Consider the following 19,908-nt stretch of genomic DNA (forward strand, 5'->3'; position numbering starts at 1 on the left):
TTTAAATCTTTTTGCTTTTTCAAAAATATGAGTAGTTATATTTAATATTTGGTAATCTTAAAAAGACAGTATAAAATAACTATAAACAAATATTTGGTAAATCTGAGCTATTTCTATCAAGTTAGCATACAATTCAATTATTATTATTATAGATCATAATTATACATGCACTACATTAACATCAAATACAAGCAACTTCCCAAATATTTTCAAATAAATTAAAGCTTGGAAAAATTTAAATTGTTAAAAGTTGGAAATAGGAAAGTATTCATTAAACCATTATCTTTCAGAAATGACTACTATATTCTATGATACACAAGTAACTCACATATACGACTGTTGAGTCATGTATGTAAACAGGTGCACAAATTCTTTTTTATGGTTCTATTGTAGTCCTAAGTCTTTACATGTACTTTGTTCCTATTAGATTACCTGATAAACTTAATTTTCAAGGAACAATAATACATTATAATCTTTTTGTTTTGCTTTGTAAAATACTGGGACTTTAATGTAGGGCTACAACAATAAGTGTTCTACCACTGAGCCATAGTCCTAGCCCAAGTAACTTGTAAGCCTAGCTTACAATAGACTCATTAGAAACATTTTAAATTCCAAAGTTCACATCTCATCTCTCAAAGGAGCTGGGCTTTTTAAAATTTCTCCTTTTAAAAAGCTTCCAACTGCGTCTGAAATGCAGGCAAATGTGAGGAATGAGTCTCAAGAGAATTAGGAATTATAGTTTGCAATTAGACTGTCTCTTACCTGTGCCTGCTCACATGGCCAGTGTCTTGGTTATCTCTGCCTTTTTATCCATAAAATAGGAATGACCACTGAGACACGGCTATGTTAAAATGTAATTTAAAGACTAAGAAGTGCCCAAACCACAAAAGTTCTCAAGAATACCAACAATAACAAATCCCTAATCTACAAATTTTAAACAAGTAAACCATTCAAAAATTGACTTCCAGGCAGAAGCAAATAAAATAAATGTTGTTTTAAAAAGATTGACCCACACAAATGCTATTCAGTTACATAAGGGTAGCATCCTATTTCTTGCAAGAAAGCAAGGTTACTTTTCGTGTGTGTTGGTATGTGTGTGTTGGTGTGTGTGTGTGTGTGTGTGTATGAGCAAACACAGAAATGGTTTTTTACAGGTGCATCTGAGTGCATGTGTCCAAGGAGAGCAGAAGAAACCCTGAGTTTGTGTGGAGCAAGAGAAGGCTGGCTGGGCAGTGGCGCTCATGGACCTACCTGTCTCTATCTTTCCAGTGCTGAGCTTACAAGCATACACAGTTGTGCTAGGTTGTTTTACATGACTTCTGGGATCACACTCAGGTCCTCATGTTAGCATGGCAAGCACTGTATAAACTGAGTCACCTCCGTAGTGCTGATAATCTTTAGAGTACCAGATTTTCCAGGAATGCAGCTGTCTAACATCAACTCTGCTGGCTACTGACAGCAAAGACTAGATTGGAAGGTCTAATCTACTATCTTGAAATTAAAACCAATGCCTAAACCATTAAGATTCTTCAGACTACTTTGAAAAAATAAATTATTTTGTGGCTATATGCAATAGTAGCCAACCAAAAAATAAGAATTTTTACTCTTCCCCAAGTAGGTAGTTCCTTGGAGAATGAATATAGTATGTTGAACATATATTCAATGAAATATTAATATGGTAAGAGTCATAAAAGTTAGCCTAGTGAGTTTGATTAGAAATATGATTGACTAAATAAATAGATCTAAATAAAATTGTTACTTTGGTGCTAAAATTACTTATTTTTCTCAGGAAATTAAGGTAGCAGCAAGAACATGGTTGACTGCCAAAGGAAATTAAGAAAACCATACAATTATGTCCTATTTTTTGGGCAATTAACTTTAAGAAACAGGTAGTATTATTAATTTTATCAAAGCACCTGTGTGCCTTTTCCTAACTCAAAAAATTAGGAGAATTTGAAGCACAGAGAACTTTCAAATAGCTCCTCTGAGGAAACCATCAAATTTCAATGAGACATAAACTTTAGGAATTTTTGATGAGTATTTCATAAAAGGAGAAAAATATGACTTCATTATCTTTTGCTACTTACATTTTTAACTTTACTTCATGTCTGATTATTTTTGAATAATAAATCTAACATCCACAGCAAATCTCTGTCATATGTAGATCACATGGTGGTCACTTACCCTTTGGGTAATAACTGACAGGTACCTATTTACAGGTTAAACTGTAGGTGGCTCTTGTTTTGTGTACTCACAGTAAGTACACTGCTTTTATTACACAACCATCCTAAAGACAAGATTCAGTTCCTAACATGTTACTCTGAAATAGTAGTTGAAGACGAACACAAGTCTTATAATTGAATAATCTTCAAATCAATTTATGGAGTAAAATAATACTTTTATTAATATAAATCATTATAGTGAAACTAAACATGAATCAAAGATTAAAATATTTTGTATCTTGAAATTTAATTTAAGGATCTTGGAAACATATTCCAATAGAATCTTGTTTTTATATCCTTAAAGTTTTAAAATGACAAAAAATCCAGGAATATCAGTATGCAAAATTGAAATATTCATATTTTAAACTGACCTCTCTCCTTCCCTCTCTCCCTCCCCCCTCTCTGTATGTGTGTGTTGACAGATGCTTGAACTCATAGTAATAATGCCTGTACATTTTAAAATGTGTTCAACATTTACTTTGTATAAAAAAGAAGACAAAGCAAAATGCTATCAATTCCTTGATGAAACCTTAATACAATAAGCTCAGTGTTCTCTTTTAAAATTCTAAGTGAAAATAACGAAAAATGGGTAGGCAGAAACCCACATGGAACTTTCACCTTCACACTAGGTTTACCTTAAAGCCCTTTTCTTTTTCTGGATCACTTGCCACTTTCCTAATGGTGGTAACCATTTTTCTCATTTTCCACCCTTGAACTTGGTTATCTTACTTATCTCCTCATCTTCTCCTGTGTAAAATATATAATCAGCCATCAAAGCTATTTGCTGGCATATAAGAATGTATTGGAAAGTTTTTTTTTCAGTTACTCCCCAACATTAAAACAAGTAAACTCTGCTAACATTCATGTAATCCGTGTAACGAATAACAACATATTAAGTGTACAGACTCAAAAAACAGCTGAGAAGGGGATGTGACCCAAGTTTGAAAAGCGTGAGGTTAGACGATTGAATGGCATACTCTTTTGTCCATCTAGTCTCTCCATCTTATGGTTCTTCAAAATTAAGTCGGTCGTGTCTGCCTGTGACCAAAACATTCTTCCTGGCCATTTAGTTCTCACTGTCTATGAAACTCCTCATAAATTCTAAGTTTTCGATCTCTCCACTCTTACCTTTTCCTGTCTAGTATTCACCCACTACACAATTTCCTACTGTTGTCTACAGACCTGGCCCTTTCAAAGATGACTGTTATATAAAGCCTATTCTTTCTGTAAAGGCTGTAAGATATAGTGTGAAATTCTTCTAGAAAACCATTATTGGCATCTAGACGATAAGTAAGTTAGGAAAGTCACCAATTTCACTAAGCCTCAAATCAAGCAACAATCCATGCACCCATAGGGATATGACATATAGTAAATAACAAAAGTAAAATCACCTGACCACATTTAATCATCATAACAATCTTATGAGGAAACAGATAGCAGAGGTTGTCCATGGACCCATCATTAGTAAGTGGCAAGGAAGGATTCTACTGGTTGCCTAAGAGTCTGAGTTCATTGCTTAAGCTTTCTGCTTCATTACATTTTCATCTACTCAAATTCTTGTGCTTTATCATTAAACATATGAGGAGGTGACTTGATCATTTGATCAAGTTCTGAAAATTTTGTTTCTAATTAAAGGATTATAGCCCAAGCAGCCATTGTTGGGTCTGCCTTCTGTTAAGAGATGGAGTAAACAGTAGCCTGTAGGAGCCAATAGAGGAGCACAAAAGATGATGTGGAAGAAACTAATCCGAGTCCTTTTTTTTTTTCCTCTATCCTCATTGAAAACTTATTACTTTCAGTCATGTTAAAAATTTACCAATTGCACCCAGAACATTATAAAAGTGTCCTTCAAAATGCTGAAAGGAAGGTAGTTATATCCTTGTTGTTGACTCTATGGATGAGAATGGCTACATAGATGTATTACATGAAGTAAACTTCTGGTGTGTCTATACCGTAAGAGTTATATTTGTTGTCTGTATTAGTGCATTGCAGTAAATGATATCACATGTATAAAAGGCTTTTCAACTAGAAACCCCATATGGATAGGGTGTATGTGTAGTACGTATCTGATATATATCCATTGTTGGGTTTTAAATATACTCAAAAAGTGACATGGTCACTCATTTCCAAAGATCATCACATTTCTACTCCCAATTTTCTTCAGTCATCGTAATGGAGTTCTGAGATGCAGTTCCCCATATTGATTCCTCTACATTTTCCATGATGAAATATTTAATAAGGCAAGTCAAGAATTTGTCAGACGGTCTGTTCCTGGCAGAATAAAACTTCTAACAGAAAAAAAAAAAAGAAAAAAAAAAGAAAAAAGAAAAAAAATTTACCAATTGTTAACAGGGGTTATTTTAAGAGAGAAATATAACTCATGTCTTAGTAAAGCTATTTCCTTTTCTTTAATTGCACCAAGAAATGTGAACTTTATGGCTCCCCTCCCACTTCATCAAAAGCTCCTATGACTAAGTATGGCTACTTTTCTCCACCCCGCTTCTTCATCTTCTTTTTCTTCTTTTCTTTTCTTTTTTATTTTTTTGAGGCAGGGTTTCTCTGTGTAGTGTTGGGTGTCCTGAAACTCACTCATGGAATCACAGACATCTGCCTGCCTCTGCCTCCCGAGCACTGGGATTAAAGGTGTGCCACCACTGCCCAGCTAAAATTTTCTTTTAAGAGAATCACATTCTTTATGACCATTAAAAAATACAACATATAATAACAAAGAAAATGGCATTATATTTTCAATATAGTAATAAAAATATAATCTTTTTAATATGGATATTTTACAAAGAAAGTTCTTGTAAGAAAACTTTAGAAAATTTCTATTTAAGCACCATTCTTGCCAGATATGACTGAATTTGCTGAGGACAAAGTAATGAACAAAACAAGGTTGAAATTGGGTGAAGCATAGGGAGTCTTGTGGAAAAGTAGGGGGCAGGAGAAAAGGACCTGGAGGGCAGGAGCTCCACAAGAAGACCAACAGAGCCAACTAATCAGGGCCCAGAGAGGCTTGTGGAGACTGAAGCATCAACAAAGGACCATGCACAGACTGGACCTAGGGGCCCTACACAGATGTTGCTGATGGGCAGCTCAGGCTTCATGTGCGTCCTCTAGTAAGGGGAGCAGGGGCTGTCTCTGACATGGACTCTGTACCTGCTTTTTGATTACTTCCTCACGGAGGGACTGCCTTGTCAGGCCACAGGGTAAGAGGATGTGCTCGGTCCTGATGGTACCTGATGAGCTCGAGTGGGTGGGAAAGGGGGGCTCCCCTTTTCTGAGGAATAGGAGAGGGGTTTGGAGAAGAGGGGGTTGGACTGGGAGTAGAGGAGGGAGGGGCTATAACCAGGACGTAAAGCGAATATATTATAAACTAATTAGAAAAAAAGTAGGTTGGTCTTCATTGTTGAAACTTATGAATTCCTAAACAGGTAACAGCAAATGAAGTAAATATATATTTAGGAATGTTCAAAACTTCAATTTGCATATATTCTAGACTGAAATATAACAGATGCAACTGAGTTATACTTACTAAGAAGTCTTGAAGTATGAATAACTTAATATTTACATAAACCTGTTATATTATCTGCTATCGATATGACTGTTAAATTAAAGAAAGATATTAAAAAACAGTGGTTTTCAAGGCAAGACAGCTAAAACATATATTTAATCTTTTTTTTCATAATATGAGTCACAGAAATAAAAGTCACAAATCTGACCTTATGATTAAATAAGAACTAGAAACTAGGAATAAAAAAAAAAATGTCCAAATAGGCTATTTTAACAGCCTGCTTAGGATCAATTCTAGACTCTAAAAAGACAAGTTAATACATTTCATTTGCTCTCAGCAGACCAAAGATTGCTTATGTTTAAAACCCAAAGTTTAGTAATATTAATATTTATGAGTCAAACTACAGTCTGAGTTAAATGGGCTTATATGCCCTAGCTTAGGAAACTCTATCCACATAGCATATTTCCTTAAGAAAATATAGCTTAAACCACAAGTAATCAATTTATAGACTCTTGGAATATAACTTTTAGTAGTTGGCCTGAACAAAATGGTTCCATTTACTTCATAATTATAACAATCAATGTTTTTACAATATCTTGAAAAACTGCAGAACTTTCTAACAACTGCCTAAAGTACCTTGTGCCAAAGACCCATGACAAGCAGCAGACTCAAGTCAAGTTTTATGGCTTGCCCAGCACTCGTTTGGCTACCATCAAGGAACATTGGCAGAGCTGCTAAAAGATCTAATATTTTGATGCTGCCATCTGTACTATATATTTTTTCCTTGCAATTTGGATAAGATTATGTACAAGGACTTAGGCCAACTCTTGGGATTGATCTAGTTTTGATAATGTTAATAGAAGAGATGTCAAGATGAGGACTCTTATTCTGAACTCTGCAGTGAGGCTTAGGGATTACTTCTTTATTAGGTTAAAGCTAGCCTGGCAACTCAACACACATGTCCAGGCTGCCTTCAGTCTTTACGTTACTGAAAAGACCTTAAGAAAATAACAAAACCCAAAACAAACAAACAAACAAGCTCAAAATTAAAATCTCCACCTGAAATGAGTTTCTCAAACAACTGTCCCTTTCTCAACAGTGATTTTTTTTTTCTTCTAGCATTGCAACTGATAGTGAAAGAAAAAAAAAATGTGCAATCTAACTAAAATTCTTTAGTTGAAAACTATACATGATTCATGAGGAAGAGATATTATAAATAGGCAGAGATAACTTTAGCAGGATCAGAAAAAGGATAAATTCGTAACAGATGAATACTAAAACCACCCAGCTCATCAGCACACCTTTCAGAACATATGCACTCATCGCAGCTGCCTCTCCTCCTTCCTACATCGTTTCACCTACTCTGCTAAGAACGGCGTAAGCTATCTTAACAAAGAAATTACTTAGAGCAACTACAGAGTATGAAGGTACTCCAAATTTACAGTACTATGTATCTTTCACTTTTTTCCTTTACTGAAAATAAAAGGACTCATACAAAATTTAGTAAAAAAACATAAATTATGAGACAAAATTGTTGTTAAAAAATACAAACCACTCCAAAATTTGTATTTTTGACAGGGAAGCCACACAGGTCAAAACTATTCTATAGTTGGAATGCTATAGAATGTACAAGCTTCACAACCTGATAAACCACTTATTTTTTTCCTTTTAGTATTTTAAATATTGTTTAAAATGCTAACTATGTACTAACAGCATTAGCCGTGCTCTTTACATTCCTCTTATTCTCTATGATTGCAACCTCCTTAAAGAGCACATCTTATTTATCTCTGTTTCTCTACTTTCAAGTATAGCGCCTGATGTGCAACACATGTGCAGCAAGTTATTTTAAGTGAACCGGGGGGGGGGGGGGGGAGAACTCAGTTCAAAAGCACAGGCCTTTATACCCAGTCCTAAATTATGTGTGTATATACATATGCATGTATACATTAAGAACACAATTTTAATGTTCTCTTTATAATGATGAGTGTTTTTCTTGAGGACTGGTAATTTTACATACACATAGGCCATACAGTTTTCTGAGGGAAAAATATTGTCTACTGTAATCACAAAACAATGTCTCTAAGCTAAAAACAGTAGGTATTTCAAGAAACTAGTGAGACTTCCTAGTATAAAGTGGTGGAAACACCTCCCATGTTTCTTAGACCTTCTTTCCTCCACTTGCAGCCAAAGCCGCTATTTAGTTTACTACTCAGGTCTTGCTAGCCTCACACTCACAGCCATCCTCTGCTCCAGTCTCCACAGTACTAGGATTATAGGCATAAGCCCACACTTGCCTCAGTAGCTCTAACTCCGTAATTTGAAACGGATTTATGGTAAAAAAAAAAAAAAATGTTTATTTGTAAGTTCTATACTCTTTCCCCTCCATGAATCCTAGATTCTCCCTGCCCACCAAACCTCATAGCCCACCTCTTCCCCTCTCTGTTGCTACACAGGGTTTCACTGTGTAGCCCTAACTGGCCCGGAACTTGTTATGTTAACCAGGCTGGACTCAAACTCATGGAGCTCTTTGATCCCATGTGCTGGGATTAAAGTAGTGTGCCAACATGCCCACCTCTCTAGCACAATTTCTTAGTCTGACACTCTAAGGAGAGATGCCTAAAGATATCTTCAACATATTCTTAATGGAGTATGTCCACAAAGCCTGTGATAAGGAAAAACATCTAAAGGGAGAACTATTTAAAAGATATAAGAAAAAGATGACAAAATCAAAATTTGCTGTCATTTAAGTCCTCTTTAAAAATATGTATAATACACCAGACACAAGCGCATATAGAATACGCCAACATTTTATTTCTGTGAAATTCCTCTAACAGGTAGAAATTAAGTTATGGTAGAGGAAGACACAATAGTGATTACTTCTAGAGGAAAGCCTGCTACCTGGGAAGACAGAGCACCTCCTGAGATAGCAAACTTGTTTTCTATCTGTACCTTGAGCCTCCCTTCACAAATGGCTACATATATAAAAATTCTCCAGGCTGAACACTTAGCACCCATGCATTTTACATACAGTGATACCACAAAATAAATCACAGAGAGCAGTGGTAATATTGGAAAAGGACCACAAAATTGAGTATGATGTTTTAAAATTTTTGTTATTAATGACTTCTATCTAAAAAAATAAGTTCGATATTTCTCAAGGTAGCCAAGGAACATGGAAGGTGAGCAAAAGATACTGTCTTCTGCAGTTACGTCTTAGGGACCAAATTAAGAGTCAGTAAATTGTGTTATATAAGCACTTAACCAAAAGGCAGCAGGAACACAGAAAAACGATTTGGACCTGATAGGCAATAAGAAATACCAATTTCCAACACTTACCAAGAACTCATCATCATCTTAAGGTGGTATTCTTTCTGAAGATACTCTCTGATCCTTCTCTACTCACTTAAAAATACAGTTAAAGGGCCAGGGAGATGGCTCAGTTAGTTAAGTGCTTGCCACACAACCAAGAGGACATGAGATCAGGTCCCCATCACCCACTTAAAACAAGGTGCATGGCAGCACATGTATGACCACAGTCCTGGAGAGGCAGACAGGTAAACCCTTGGAGCTTGCTGAATTGGTGAGCTTCAGCTTTAGTGAGTAACCTGTCTTTAGGACAGTAAGGTGGGGTGGCTGTGTAAATAATGAGCATGGTGCTGTGTATGTGTAACTTTGTGCTGAGAAGCAGGGACAGGCAAATCCTAGGGGCTCCCTGGTCATCTAAATCTAACAAAAATGATGAACTCCACATTCCATGAGAAATCCTGTTTCAAACAAGAAGTCAAAAAGTCTCGGGAAATGACTCAATGAGTAGGAGAACCTGGAAACCCAAGTTCAAATCTCCAGTATCCATATTTTTTCTTTTTAAATTTATTTTTCTCTCATATAGTATATTATGACTACAGTTTCCCCTTCCCCAGTCTCTCCCCTCTGATCTCCCCTTACCCCTAGATGCAACTCCCTTCACCTTCCCTCAGAAAAGAGCACGCCTCCTAGTGACCACCACATAACAAGTCACAATAAGACCAGGCACACTATATTAGCCATAAAGTACAGGATTTCCATGTTACAATCCACAGACCCCAAAAAGCCAAGGAGGGCCCAAGGGAGGATGCTTGAGTCTCATTCGGAAGGGAAAATAAAACAGTCATCTGAAGTAGATGGAGGAGGGAACTGGGTGTGAGAAGGGGTGGGGAGGGTAATGGGGTGGAGATCAGGTATGGGAAGAACAGGGGTAGGAGGATTGGGAAAGAGAACGGAAATCAGTGGGGTGCATCTCTGGGACATCATAGGCTCCCAGGAGTCTATGGAGGTGACCCTAGCTGAGATTCCTAGTAGCAAGGGATATGGAGCCTGTAGTTTAGATCTCCTATAAACAGGTAGGACTTCCAATGGAGGGAGAGAGACACCAACCCACCCATAAAACCTTCAACCCAAAATTTGTCTTGCCTACAAGACCTGCAGGGATAAAGACGGAGCAGAGACTGAGGGAATGGCAAACGAATGACTGACCCAACTTGAGACCCACCCCTTGGGAGAGCCAATCCTTGACACTATTAATGATATTTGGCTATGCTTACAGACAGGAGCCTAGCATAGCTATCTTCTGAGAAGATTCACCCAGCAGCTGATGGAAGCAGATGCAGAGACCCACAGGCAAACAAAAGGCCGAGATTGTGGAGTTCTGTAGAAGAGTGGGAGGAAAGACTGAGGGAAGTGGAAGGGTCAGGATTACTACAGGAACACCTACAGAGGAAACTAGCCTGGGCCCATGGGGGCTCAGATACTAGACCACCAACCAAAAAGCGTACGTAGGATGGACTTAGGCCCCCTACACATATGTAGCAGATATGAAGCTTGGTTATCATGTGAGTTCCCCCCTAGGGCTGTCTCTGACTCTGCTGTCTGCCTTTGGATCCATTTCTCCCAGCCGAGATGCCTTGTCTGGCCTTAGTGGGTAGTGGGAGAGGATCCACATAGTCCTGCTGTAATTTGGTGTGCCAGGATGGGTTGGTATCCATTTGGGGGTAAGGGGCTGTGAGAGGAGGAGAGGGAGAAAATGAGGAAGGGGGTATGAGGGTGGGACTGTGAGGAGAGCAGAAAGGGGGCTGTGATCAGGCTGTAAAGTGATTAAATTTAAAAAAAATTAATAGAAAGAAGAACAAGAAGGAAAAGGGAAAAAGAAAGAAGAAAGAAGAAGGAGAGGAGGAGGAAGAGGAAGAAGAAGAGGAAGAAGAGGAGGAAGAGGAGGAGGAGGAAGAGGAGGAGGAGGAGGAGGAGGAGGAGGAGGAGGAGGAGGAAGAGACCAGGTTATCATCAATGCTGGACTAGGCATCCTAAGTCAGTAGGAAGAGAAGGTCTCAAAGGCAGGCAAAAGAGACACCCTCCTCTCCCACTGTTAGGAATCCCAAAAGAACACCAAACTATACAACCACAGCATATATGCAAAGAACCCAAGTTAGACTCATACAGGTCCCCTGCTGCCCCTGCTCTGCAGGACTCCCTGAGCTCCACCTAACATATGGCCGTGGAACACTGCATCTGCTCTTTTCAGTTGTGGGTGAAGTCTCTCTGATGATTATGCTATGCTCCAGTCCTAGCACATCCATGCATATGCATCCTAACTGGGCAGGATGCTTGTTCCTATAAGCCCCCGCATTAGTGGGCACGAGGCAGGCAGATCCTGAGAGCTTACTGGCTAGTCATTCTCATCCAAAAAGCATGATTTTGGTTCAGTAAGAGACCTTGTCTTAAGGCAATGAATAGAGCAATAGAGGAAGGTGCCTCTCCGTCGTCACAACGCATATGTGCACCTTCACACTACTACACTCATGCTCCCAAGACATGGTGAGAAAATATTTCTCCAAAATCACGGAACGTAAAACTCTAGCTTCAGACGTAAGAAATATAAGCTGTCCCATCACCACCAACCATCTGAATAAAATGGAGGAAAATACCAGTAGTTGTATCTGATCTACTTTATAGCTTTTGTTAGCTGTTAGAACCAGGCACTTTGCTTATCTGACACATTTATGGAAGATGTTTGAAAGTTACAAAGGAGGAAAGTAAAACCAATGAACAAACAAACCTGTCATAACTCATATTTTATGATCGCACCATTCAACAGAGGGGAAAAGTGGTGGGATGGTCTAAGACGCAGACTGAAATGAGCAACAGCAAGCCTTCCATGCAAGTGGATGACTTCATTCTCACCTTTATCACGATCATAGAGCAGATCTTCTGTTGAACAAGGACTTCCATCCTGGGATTCCGGGGGACAAAATGGGGACACGCAAGGGGAGTGGCTGCTACAGCTACTGCTGCGCTCCTGGACAGAAGGAGTCTGGGTGTCTATGCTGCGAGTACTACTGCTCCTGTAGTGAGCAGGGAGTGGAGCTCTTCGTCCATCTGGTATATCCAAAGGCTGCAAGAGGAACGAACACCAGGAAACATGGGTGACAGCAAGTACATTCTATTGATCAGCAAGGGGGGTATATCTGCAGATGTTATATCCTACCTATGTTACCTCCATAATTTAATCCCTCAATGAATAGATACAGCATTTTTTAATCTTAAGAGTAACTTCTGGGCATGTTGCCTTTATTGAAGTTAAAATTTGTTTCAAACTGTTTCCCTTAAAAATCATAAGAGTTCCCTGTATGTCCTCCCAGGCAGTTCTAATCTTTAAGAGCAGCATAAGCCTAACAACAAAGCTCCAAGTAACACCATGAAAGCCCATACGCACCGGGGATAAACTAAACATTCAAAGAAGGCATGCTGACTTCCTAGTAGGGTGGAAAAAAAAAAACGTTCATATTGTTGAGTATACAATTTCAATTTATTAATTCTTTACTAGTTAGATCCCAAGAACTGAAGCAAGAACTTTCATCTCCTTTGAAATCACCTAAGCTTTCTAATAAAACTTCACTAGTATTCAGTGGAGAGTTACAAACTGCTACAATTCTATTAACCTGGCATACAACTAAGTACGACTATTCATAATCTTGCTTAGTTCTAATGTACTGTTCTAGTGTGGCAAAGGTGATAAACAGGAAACTTCAATTACAACCACATGCTTTGAACTAGCGGACTCATTACAATGTATCAGTACATCATTTGCGTCCATAAAGAGCCTATAGTTTAGAGTACAGTGCTAATTAAGTAGTACTGGAGTATCAGAGCCTGCTGAGTGAACCCTTGCTAGTCTACAACCAGTCTTTCTAGTCTACTTAGCTCTCATCCCATTTTTCTTACTTGTCTGCAGTCAACAAGCAAAAGTTTGTATGCTAAACTTTTTCATAAAATTTAAACTATTATTATTGTAGAGAGAGGATGGCAATGCTAATAAAATGAACCAACATAATGAATTAGAATTCATTTTCACTGGTGTGCTTACTCCACTTGCTCTGAGATTTGTCATTTTAAAGATTCATAAACAGTGCCAGAAAGGAAATAGAGAAAGAAAAAATTAGGAAAGAATAAAATATCACTATTTTCTATGTTGAGTGGAATGGAAATTTTTTTCATGTGATGCTGCTTGAACAGACCCATCTTTACAGCTGACAATGACTACTATCAGGAGAATATTCAACTATCTAAGTAAGTATCTGGCTTCTTTTTACTAAAAGAAGTTTTTAGTTAATGAATGTAGTGAAAGAAAGAATTCACTAGGCCAAACTCTGGCAAAGAAAATGTTAGCTCAATAAAATTGGCAATGCTGGAAACCAATTAAATAATGCACTTCTTTAGAACTAAATGTTTAAGAATATAAGCTATGTTTTACTTACATCCTATTTCATAAAAATTATTTCTATCTTTTAATCTGCAACTAGAGAATATATATGTTTTTAACCACCTTGTTTGTTTGTTTGTTTGTGGCTTTTCGAGACAGGGTTTCTCTATGTAGCTTTGGCTGTCCTGAACTCACTTTGTAGACCAAGCTAGCCTCAAATTCACAGTGATCCACCTGCCTCTGCCTCCCAACTGCTGGGATTAAAGACATGTGTCATGACGGCTTGGCTTAACTACCTTTTTGGAAGGTAGAATTACAGAAGCAAAAAATTTTTACAAATCTTCATATTTACACAAAATAATTTTGGCAAACAGAGGCCTTATAATATTGATACCAATAATAGTTAATGTGACAATTTTCACTTTTAGATAGAGGCAGATGCTTTGATTTACTTTTTATAAACTCTCATACAAAATTAGTTGGAAATGTCCAATTTCTAATTAAGAGAACAGGTTTTTATTTCCATAAACAGCCTCGCCACTATCGCATCAGTAGGTACATCTTGCCTGGCAAGTAATTACTAACGTCCTCAGGGCCCTGTCCTGGGTATAGGCACTGGTATCTATTCTCCCCCAGGAGGGTGCATAGCACTTTCCAACAACTACGTAAGCTAGCCAGCAGGGAAACTCCTTATCAGTTCAGAATTTCTTCCTGTCTTCTGCAACTGAAGTGTGTGGTATCATTAGCAATAGGTTCTTACTATCTAGTTGCAATGAACAATCAGGAACAATGACAATATCCCCTATTGTTCTGAGTACCTCGAAGGCCTCATTGACCAAAACCTAATAGAGAGTAGCCAGGAACTGAGATTTTCATTTAATAACCCATGTTTTCTGTGGAGAGCATTGTTTACTCTTTTGAGACACATCTGTTCAAACCCCTTTAAAAAGAAGTATACTTTAGTTAGCTTATGAACTAGTAGGATTTCATTAGGCCTACTACTTCTTCACACATCCTTATATGCTTAGGTTTTGGTTACTCTCACCTGGTACTGTAAATATTATCAAAACCCATGCCTAGGAAAACCACAGATCCTACGAGAGAACATACTGATTCTGTTTTGCTAAGATGACATTTTGTCAAACTCCCTTCTAAATATTTATTGCTATGTCCATAACAGTGTGCCACTTTCAAACTTGGTACTGCAGAGGGTAGTGGTTAACTCAGTGATTTAAAACTGTACAAAATGCTCAGACAAAGCAAAGGAGAGTGCTGAGCTATAAATGGGGCCACTTGTCATCACTCTGTTTTTACCAAAGGCTCAGGAAACAATGCAGAAAAGGTGACAGAGAATGTGTAGCGAAAGGCTAACCTCTGAGTGTCACATGGTTGCTACACACATGGACTCACAGTAGCTGTGGTTACTTATATAAGACCTCTACAAAGTCCAAAGTTTAAAACTACAGTATGGGTAGGAGGGCTACTAATATCCTAGTCCTAGAGCCGAGGAGGAAATAGAAGCTGGTTGCTACTGAGGAAGGGCCATTCAGCCTTTTTCAAAGGGAGGGGAGCATTTAGTAAGTTTTCCAGGGCCCATGGGATGACCCCATACCATGAATCTACTGGCAGCACTAACTGGACTTAGTGGAGATAGATAGATGACATAAAGTCAGATGGGAATCAGAGATACTGAAGATGAGGTCTGGAGGGAGCGAGCTGGGACTGGATATGACCAAGATATACCATATACAAGTATGAAAAATAAAAGTACAGAAAATACCCAAAATATAAAATTTTTATTTAAAAAAGGCAATGTTTTAAGTTATAGGTATATAGATAATTAAAATATAACTCATTTTCAAGAAGAAATGTTTTATATGTTAGTAAGGTTTTGCTTTGATATTCTTAGCAAATAAATATGTGGGTGATTATCTTCCAAGTATAAGATCAATTTTACTTTCTTTTATTACTATTTTAAAGGAAACAGTTCAAAACACACAGCTAAAAGATGTCACAATTTCCATTCCAATGAGTTCCTTTATAGTGTTATATAAAAATAACTTGATATAAGATAAAGAATAAAATAGCATTATGTTTTGAGAGGATATACATATAAAAACTTAAAATGTGAAAATGCTTTGGCAAAGCAATTTCACCACCAGAAAACTGTTTGCACACATGCATATTTTATAAAGCACTGCTATGGTAAAGATGGAAAACAATCTAAATCTCTGACTCACATATTAAATAGTGTGGATACAGAAGAACCTATGGATATTGTTTACATTTGCTTATCTATAAATACTAAAGTCTAAAAGATTTAAAGTGGATCAAAGACTTTTATGTACGTGTGCTGGCTAGTCTAGGCAACTTGACACATGATCTAGAGTTATCTGAAAGGACAGAACCTCAACTGAGAAAATCCTTCCATAAGATCTGGCTATAAGTTATTTTCTTAATCAGTGACTGTTGGGGTAGGGGCCAGCCTACTGTGGGTGTTGCCATCCTCAGGCTTGTGGTCCTGGGTTTTAGAAGTAGGATGAGCAAGTCATGAGGAGCAAACCAGCAAGCAGCACCCCTCCAAGGCGTCTGCACCAGCTCCTGCCTCCAGGTGTCTGCCCTGCTTTTGAGTTCCTGTCCTGACTTCCTTCAGTGATGAGCAGGAATATGGAAGCCTAAGACAAACCCTTTCCTCCCTAACTTGCCTTTGGCCATCGTGTTTCACTGCACAACAGAAACCCTAACTAAGGCAGTAAGAGAGAGTCAAAACTATAAAACCCACAGAAAAAAATGCAAGAGTAAACCATGGAACCATGGACTGAGGATTGTACAAGGAAAATAATAAACTAGACTCCATCAAAGATGTTCTTCAAAGAAATTATAAAAAAAAATGGAAAAGAACTCTTATGTTTCTACACAAAGCACTTGATAAGGGATTTATCTCTACAAAAAAAGAGAGAATTTTACAAAGAACATTTACAGCTCAGTAATAAAAGACAGCCTAACTTAAAATGAAACAAGAGATATAAATAAAAATTCCTCTAAAGAAACCATACAAATTTATCAATAACTTATGAAAAGATGTTTAGTATCCTTAGGTGCTAGGAATGCAAGGCAACATTATGTTCCTACTAGAGATTGGCTGTAATGAAAAAAGAAAACTTACTGAAACTTTTAGAAAAAATGTAGAGAAATCAGAACTATCCTACATTAATGGTAGGAATATGAAATGGTACAGATGCTTTGTAAACAGCTTGGCAATTCCTTCACATCTAAATACAGAGCTATAGTACTGACAATTCCAGTCCTATGTCCATTCAGAAAATGAAAAAAATTATATGTATAAGAAAATTTGTACAAATGCTCATGGAAAAATACAAACCATAAATGCATTCAATTACTAGCTGGACAAATGTATACAATACATACTTCCTGGCAAGAAAAAGAAAATACTGATATGTGCTGCAACACAGATCTATCTTAGACATGCTATGTGAAGTGACGAAAGCCAATTACCAAAAGACACATTATATGATGTCATTTACTTGAAGTGTCTGGAACAGAAATATACATAAAGCCAGAGAGTAGATCAATAACAGCAAAATCTAGTAGAGGATAGGAGAGATGACTAACAAAGGCAATGAACCTTACAGAAGCAGATTTTATCTCCATAAAGCTGTTACCACGCTCCCAAAGTGCTTCTGAAAAACACTGTAACATTAAAGAAAAAAGATTAAGTCCCCCCTGTCACCTCACCTTGGACACTTCTTCTTTACTACTGCTTTCTTTGATGAATACCTTCTCAAGTTCAGGACTTATTCCTTCTACACTGCAGGGCACACGGGAAACAGATGATTTTGGCACGGATATGTTTGACAGAGGCATAGGGACTGACCTTGATCCAATAGCCTTTGAGGCAGAAGACAAAATGATGTCAAATCATTTACTGCCAAAGAAATAAAGAATTGGAGCAGATACATCTTAAAAAATTGAAGAGCTACAGTTGTAGCTCAGTGGCAGACCTTTGTTTAGCATATGCACGGCTTCTCTAAATGCTCCTGCCATAAAAACAAAAAAGCAAACAAAATGCTTTAAAACAAAAACTCAATTAAGTTATTTATGACATTTGAAATATAGTAAAAATTCAAATACATATAAAGTAATTTAAGTTCTAAAGGAAGGTAAAACTAACATAAGATCAATCCTTCAAAACCTTTTTAACAGCAAAGGTATAGCTTCATAATGCATATACACTTAGTCGGTAAAATAGCAGATAGAATTTTCAGCACTTTCTAATGTTTCTTTTTATCTCTCTCTTTTTTTTTTAAGTTGGGGAAGAATAGTTGAAGCAAGTACAGTTGAAAGTGTGTAATTTATCATGAGACTCTATTATACTGCTGTGGATATACCATGATATTTACATGTTAATACTTTTGTTTCCATTTTGTCAATTGTTTGAGACAATCACTGGATTGTTAAACAATATAAAAACAATACTATGTTAAATTCAACACTCACTTAGTAGCTTTAGGTTATTTTCAAAAGTCCTCTTTTCAGGAGTTGTCAAAAATCAGCCACTTCCAACAACCACTACAGAAGTTATTAGGAAATGTCAATGGACACTTTACTGGCCAAGGATATGAAACAGTAGGAAGAAAATAAGAAAAAAAATGGACTAAGAAGGCAAAAGATAATGAAAAAGAATTTTATTAATAATGAACAACTGAAATTTATACGTATAATTTGTAATGAGGCAATCAGTGTGCTAATATTTCAGACACTTGAACTGCCTACTAATGTGCTTTATATCTTGTTAAGCTCTGGCTCCAGTACACATTTTCCATTTTCTTATTATCAAAAGTACTTAGTTGTTTTATGGTTTTTGCAATAAAATATTATACCTATCATGATTTACTTCTGTGTATAATGTAAAACAGAATTTTAGAATCCACCCAACATCAATTCAACTGACCTGATATTTCTTCATGAATTCTCTATTTGATTTCTTTAAGCTATTTTCTAATAATATCCATATAAAGCCCATTTTAATGTAATGTTATAGCAATTTGTTATCTGAAGGAAAAGTCTTTATATTTTTTTTCCAGAATATGAGTGTGTTTTATGACGTCTGAAAACAACTGCTTAAATAATATAAGCAATAAGTTTTCACATTTATTTTCCTCAGCAATGGGTGCACATATTTACAGTATGAGCTCTGAAACCAACTCTTTAAGTAATAAAACTTTAAAGTCTATTTAAAGTTTCCACTGGAACATTAGGCGCAATTTGTGTACTAGCTTGGGATAAATAGCTATCTTAAAAGTATCTACTCATCAACTGATGTGTTAAGACAATCAATTTTCTCTACTTTTCATTTTATAACCTCAATAGACATGCATATCTTGCATTTTTTCATGTAAATTGGTAGGACTTTTTACTTTTTTAATCACCTCATTAGTTACCTTTTTATCATGCAAGATCTTAACCATAAGCATAATTATAATATCAACAATGCTTATAACTATGTATGTATATAAGCAAGTTTAAAAATTATTAGAATTTTCCCATTTATAGTTTTATTTAAATGACTATTTTGTTTCTTAAAGTATTCTAGAATTCATATGTCATGACAAATATTTGTACAGTAAAAGTAAGTAGTTTCTATGAATTAATTAAATGAAAATTAATTAAGTGAAAAAATTAAATGCAAGTTTAATTGATTTCATCTTTTTATTAAAAACTTAAGTGAGGTAATGGTATAACATAGACAGTGCTTGAAAAAACCTTGCAAATATATTAATTCTAACAGATTAAAAAGAAAAATGTAAGCACGTACTTATGTATGCTTTTACATAACTGAATGTCTAGGGCATTCCAATTTGTTGTGTAACACTGACCTGGTATGGTCAGGATACAACACACCAGCCCACTTTAAATGTGGAGTTACTTGAGATTTGCTAACGTAAACCGCCATCCAGTTATCAGGATAGGCACGTTTAGAGCCTTCTATTACTCAAAAAGATATTCGTTAGGGCCTCTCTGCATCAGTTCCCACTCTTAATATTTAGTTTATATAATTATGCCTTCTTGAGAATTTAATGTAGCAAATCATATATTATACAGTTTTTTCATAAATTCCTTCCCTTAGCAAAATGGTTTTGAAATTGAATTCTGCTCACATATCTATCAGCTGCTTTCCACTGTACTGCTGAATAGTATTACACTGTATAGTTATGTAAACTATCTGTCCAATCACAAATGAAGGCATATCTGTTTTCATCATTATGAATAATGCTTCCCCAAACATTCATGTAGATATGCTTATTAGTAGTGGCTATCAGAGGGAGCAACAGTGGGAGAATGGTCAGGATATGCTAGCCAGCGTGGTTGTGTTACTGTGTTCTAACAGCAATCCACAGCTGGTCTTTGTTTTACATTCT

General features: G+C 36.7%; 1 protein-coding gene across 6 annotated transcripts in view; it reads right to left on the reverse strand.

Annotated features, from left to right (window-relative positions):
- Nucleotides 1-19,908, reverse strand: part of Glcci1 (glucocorticoid induced 1) — a 300,803-nt gene that overhangs the window by 4,091 nt on the left and 276,804 nt on the right. For all 6 annotated transcript variants that reach the window (XM_051151935.1, XM_051151936.1, XM_051151934.1 and 3 more), the window contains 2 exons: nucleotides 17,225-17,377; nucleotides 11,950-12,160 (listed from right to left, as the gene is read on the reverse strand). In XM_051151935.1, coding sequence (XP_051007892.1) covers nucleotides 11,950-12,160; nucleotides 17,225-17,377 — 364 coding nt within the window. The remainder of the gene's footprint in view (nucleotides 1-11,949; nucleotides 12,161-17,224; nucleotides 17,378-19,908) is intronic.

Source organism: Acomys russatus, chromosome 10 (assembly GCF_903995435.1).
Source record: "Acomys russatus chromosome 10, mAcoRus1.1, whole genome shotgun sequence".
Lineage (NCBI taxonomy): Eukaryota > Metazoa > Chordata > Mammalia > Rodentia > Muridae > Acomys > Acomys russatus.